Source organism: Lottia gigantea (assembly GCF_000327385.1).
Source record: "Lottia gigantea unplaced genomic scaffold LOTGIsca_671, whole genome shotgun sequence".
NCBI lineage: Eukaryota > Metazoa > Mollusca > Gastropoda > Lottiidae > Lottia > Lottia gigantea.
The window spans coordinates 8,137-14,285 of NW_008710288.1; the positions used below are offsets into that span (position 1 = coordinate 8,137).

The 6,149-nt window shown below is 32.0% G+C and overlaps 1 protein-coding gene across 1 annotated transcript; it reads right to left on the reverse strand.

Moving 5' to 3' along the window:
- Positions 1-2,801: 2,801 nt before the first annotated feature.
- LOTGIDRAFT_202699 (hypothetical protein) lies at positions 2,802-4,347 on the reverse strand (the record flags this gene model as incomplete). The annotated part of the gene is made up of 1 exon (XM_009065102.1): positions 2,802-4,347. A coding segment is annotated over exon 1 (1,308 nt), but the record flags the coding sequence as incomplete, so codon positions are not given.
- Positions 4,348-6,149: the final 1,802 nt, after the last annotated feature.

Here is a 6,149-nt window from a genome sequence, read left to right on the forward strand (position 1 = left end):
GGACAGCAGCATTAGCCTGCTCTTTTTTGATTTGCAATAAACGAGGGATCTTTAACGTGCACAGCATGTAGCACACCTGGCCTCCGTTTATTGTTTCATAATGGGATTGGAAGGTTTTCTGAAAAAATNTCATGTGTATTGTCAATCAAACATCTGTGGTTCATGTAATTCCATTAAAACTAAGCATTTTATGAAGTCACTAATCACGAAGGGGCCTTATTTCGCAATAAGTGACTTTATCAAAAACTTAGTTTTAGAGGAATTGCAGGAATCACAGACGTCTGATTGAAGATTGGAATGGTGGAAGCTAATGATAATAGTGTCCTAAATACACATAATTTTTTTAGAAAACCTTGTTACCATCCGTTCAAGAATATTACTTACAGGTCCAGATTTTTTCCGATGACGTATACAAACTTTTATTGGATGTCCCTTACTTAGACCCTCTACAGCTGTCTTCATTTTGATATCTACATCATTGTCCATAATATCAGATTTTAATCGCACAGTTTTCATCTTCAAATCATCCATAGCTTCTTTCATTTCCTTTTTTTCTTTCTTAGCATCCATACTCATTTCAAAAAATTTTTTACCAGTGACATATTTAAACTCAACAAATTTTCTCTTGGGGTCAGATTCCATATCAAAGAGTTTCATATTTTCATTTAAGGCACGTTTTCTAGCTTCAACATAAGTTGTTTCACAAATAACATTGTTATCTGTATCAATCAATTTCACTGCTTGATTTGGTTTATAAAATTTCACTGAGTATGATTTCTGCCTTCTTTTATCTATTATAAAAGTTTTAGAAGTTGAGGAAAAATTTGTTATTTGGTTTGAAAGTAGCATTGGCACTTTGACATAAGGAATTTGTTTGAAACAGCCAAAAGTCCTGGATGTTGGTCTACATCGTGTTAATAAAGCTATTCTACTTAAAGAATACATTCTACAATCTTCAATTTGTCCACAACTGAAAGAAAGATAAATAAGCAAGGTAAAACATAACCAATCAACCAAGTATGAAATACTCAAGTCCAGTGGTGTATTTAGATGGTAATTTTTGGGTCATTTGAAAAAATAATTTAAAGAAGCATTTCACTTTTTTTGTAAAACATTTTCATTATCAAAAACGTTGTAAATTATACCTGAGAATATTTCTAAGTATGATAAGTATGAGATCTTGGACAAGTTCAAATTTGACGATCTTTCAATGAACGGTTTTTTAGTTATTGCCCTCAATAGAGACTACAGTCTTCATCCAATTTAAATGGAATTTGGTATGATCATTTTTAATGATGAGATCTTAGTCAAGATTGAATTTGACAATAGTTCTATCAACGGAATTTGAGTTATTGCCCTTGACTTAGTAAAAATGCATCAATATTTGTTGGCAATAGAGTTGACAGTTTATGTCAGAATTTTATTAAATAATGTGTGTTTGTTTAAATCAACAATATCTTGCACAAATTAGATTTTTGGAATGATTTGACACAGATAGGTGACTGCTCTTGATATACTGAAAATGTATGAGGAAAGTAGGCTTATCTTGTTTAAATTTCTGATACATAGCCAGGGAATGTCTACTTGGAAATTTTCAAAATGTTGAGAAAACTTGTAAAAAAAAAATTGTTAGTTTTCGTTTTTTTTTGTCATAGACTGTAAAACTTTAATTACTGAGACAGTGAAAAAAAAAAATACTTCTTTAGTACAGTGATGCCTCGTTTATTTATATATTTTTTGAAACAGAAAGCAGAAAACATGCCATGTATGTCATAATTACGGTTATTATTTCTTTCACATTTTGACACCTGTCACCAACGCATGATTAAACTTTTAAATTTAAAAACTCAGTTGTTTTTCGCTTTTATTTCATAACAAAGCATAAATATAACAATAAAATAAAACTTTTGACACCATTGTAGGGATTGTATGAGGGTTTCTAATAAAATTTTTAGAATATTTTTCACAGGCGGCCATATGTGATTCAAGCATATTAAGTGATTTGTGACATCATTAAACGCTTAGTTTTAGTGGAATTGCCGGGAAAAAAAAAGGAATTGCCGGAATCACAAATTGAAAATACCCATAAAAAATTTAGAAAACCTCTTTACAATCCTTTAATACTGCTGAACCAGAAGCAGGTTCTTAATACTCATAGTGACTACTGAGCAAGACTAGATGGTGAATAGTAATTACTATATAATTTAATAATTGGAGCAGATCACAGCAGTGAAAAAAACAACAAATAGTGTGTAGATAGCATATATCAGGGTTTCCAGATTGTAGTTGACCCGTTATACAAGGCTCCACTGTGCATGGTACAATTTTTGTAGAATTTTGTAGATTGTTAAATATCTCTCCTCTAATTCATTATTTTGAATTTAAATATTACCAATACATGACTTATCTGTCACTTACAATAATAAAAACCATAACCTACCATATCACTTACAAATTATTTATTGAAATATTGCTTAAAACCTCATCCCTGATAAAATTAAAAAATAAATAAACACACCCAATTTCAAAAGAAAAATATGAAAAATTAAATTTTTGGTTTTAAAATAAAACTTAAACATAATAGGATTGGATTAAAATTGGTTTTCTATGATCCATTTATTCTACCGTATCTCTTAGATTACAAACCACACCATATTACTGTATCTCTATACACTGAAAGTTTCCTTAATTACGTTTTCAAGAATAAGGCCCCTAGTGTGTTCTGCTGACTGTGCATGTAACAGATCCTGTGATAGATGGAAATTGTCATTGAAATTGTCATGTTGTTCTGTAACTAGATTTGGTTTCTCTTCATCATGAAGTTTCATGTGAGCATCAAGATAACTAGCACGAGAAAAGGATCTTTTACAAACAACACAACGGTATGGTTTCACTCCAGTATGTACTCTCATGTGAGCATCAAGATTAGTAACCCAAGTGAAATATTTTTCACAAACATCACACTGATAGGGTTTCTCTCCAGTATGAATTTTCATGTGAACATCAAGATAACTAGCACGGGAAAAGCATTTTTTGCATACATCACATTGATGAGGCTTCTCTCCAGTATGAATTTTCAGGTGAACTTTAAGATTACTAGACAAAGTAAAATATTTTTTACAAATATCACATTGGTAGGGTTTCTCTCCAGTATGAATTTTCTCATGAACTTTCAGATTACTTGTACAGGAAAAAGATTTTTTACACACATCACATTGATGAGGTTTTTCTCCAGAATGAATTCTCTTATGCACTTTGAGATTTTGTGGTTGAATAAAACACTTTTCACAAACTTCACATCTATAAGGTTTCTCTGAAATGCCGTTATGTAATTGCGTGTGGTATTTTGAACCATGAAGAGTTGCAAAATATTTATCACAAATATCACAATGATAAGGTTTCTCTCCAGTATGAATTCTCATGTGAAGATCAAGATTTCTGACTGTGCTGAAACATTTACTACAAGCACCACATTGATATGGTCTTTCTCCAGTATGAGTTTTCTTGTGAGCACTAAGTTGACCTGCCTGAGTAAAACACTTATTACAAACCTCACACTTGTAGGGTTTTCTTTTAGTATGAATTCTAACGTGAACATTTAGATAGCTGGTTGTGCTAAAACGTTTTTCACATACATCACATTGGTAACGTTTTTCTCCTGTATGTGTTCTCATGTGAGCATATAGTGTATTTGCTGCAGCAAAACTTCTTTTACAAACTTCACATTTGTGGGGTTTTTCTCCAGTATGAACTTTCATATGATCTTTAAGTTTACTGACATGAGCAAAACTCCTGTTACAAACATCACATTTGAAAGGTTTCTCTATAAAGTGATCTCTCATATGAACATCAAGTTCATGTGACTTAGAAATTTTTTTTTTACAGATATCACATTCTTGGATTTTTTCTCCAATAGTATGTATTTCCATATGGATGTTAAGATTACTTGGTTTGGTAAAACACATTTTACAAACTTCACATTTCAAAATCTTTGCAGTGTGAACTCCCATATGAACATTCAACTTTGATGCTGATGTAAACCATTTTTCACAAACCTGACATTGATGGGTTTTTGTCTTATTCAACATAGAAAACATGACTTTCAACATCCAACATACAACTCAAGGAAAAATCAATACAGGAAGTTCAATGTGATACGGACTGATTCTTTACTCCTGAATTAGTTTATGTTTATAATTTAGATGGAAATTACGGATTGAATAATACTTACAGAATAGACTGACTATGATGGAATCTTTTTAAGCAGCTCAATGCATGCATGTGTAAAAATAAAAGATAGTGGACCACAGCCATATACGCACTTCACAGCATGCTTATGGTAAAAACGAAACATCCATTTTAAGTTTCATCAAAATCGGTTGAAAACTAAGAGAGTAATAGCATATTCAAGATTTTGGGGCAAGGGCAATAACTCTGCTTCTAACAGTTGAAAATAGCTCAAATTCGAACTTCGTTTTATGAATATATATACACATACCGAATTTCATTTGATTCCTTCAAACACTCTAGTTTTTAGAGTGTTTACGAGCAATTGATGTTGATAGAAACTGACGTAAGAGGCCTAAATCTTGAAAAAGCCTTAAATTTTATCAGAAGTAAACTAAACTATCTCAAACCTTTCGATTTAGGTCCAATAACATCCATTTTAAGTTTCATAAAAATTGGTTGAAAACTAAGAGAGTAATAGCATATTCAAGATTTTGGGGCAAGGGCAATAACTTTGCTTCTAACGGTCGAAAATAGCTCAAATTCGAATTTGATCTTCGTTTTATGAATATGGATACACATACCGAATTTCATTTGATTCCATCAAAAAATGTAGTTTTTAGAGCATTTAAAAGCAAATGTTGCCGGACAGACGGACGGACGGACTGACGGACAGGGCTGCCGACAATATACGTCCACATAGAGAGATGTGGGCGTATAAAAGGTGTTCACAACTCACCGTCGAAATTTGAGCGTTTAAAATCCATGTGTGTCCACGTTCGAAAGTCAAAATGACTTTTCTTAAGACTAAAATCCATGTGTGTCCAGAATTACCCGCATCTGAAAGTTAAAATGACTTGTCTTTTCTTAAGACTCCTTTAATCAAACAAGTCATTTCACGCATTTAAAATGTTGCCAAAAAGAAAATATGCTAGAAAAATCACAACGAATACAATTACTATTAAACCGATACATACATAAATAAATTAAAGAATAATATACTGCAGTTTTTTTTCTTTGGAAAAATCAATCTCTAAAATAAAATTTGTCAACCACATTAGTTTGAAAATATTATTGCAGTGCGTTCTCCTTTTTTTTTTTGTCTACTTCTGGTCACGCTCCCCAGCCAAAACTGCACATGTCACACATTGTCTGACACTATTATTTCTTATACTTTACGTGTCGCTACTCTTTAAATGTAAAATGACGCATTTTCTTCCAACCGGAAATGACGTATGACGTTAACCATTCATTACGTATTTCGAAGTACTGCTCTAATTCTGCATCTATTTTGACCGTAACTTTGACATATCACTTCCGGTTTTGACGTCATTCGCCTCTAAACTTGAAATTTCAACTTCCGGAATTTTGTAGGTATTTGAAAAATTCTTTTTGAAATTAGTTAAAATTGTCCCTATAATAATTTTGGAATGAAAAAATTTGAACCGGAAGTAAAGTGTTAGACGCCATCTTGATGTGACCAATTTTTGTAAAAATCGATATTAAGCTTCAGTGTCTAAAGAATCTGCAATCAATTGCTAACAAAACCTAGGAAGCCGATTTTTGAATTTTGGATTCGTATTTTTTTTATTTCCGGTTTTATGTTTTCAGTAATTGTCAAAAATATTAAGGCTCATATCTAGTGACTTTGACCTTTGGTGACCTTGTGACCTGAACAAAAGTTGTTGCCCCATACGAGATATATCCGATGATATCCTCACTTTTGTTGTGCATCGTTAACTTCCGGTGCTACAGCAATTGGAAAATCACAATTTTTAACTTTGAAGAGCTCTGTCACGTGACCTAATTAACATAAGACAAAAATTCTTATATATTCTTTGAGTGCATAAAATCTCCTTTTTGGTGATATATCACACTTGATATTTTGATCAAAATTGCGCGTTTTAAAAATTGAAAATTTT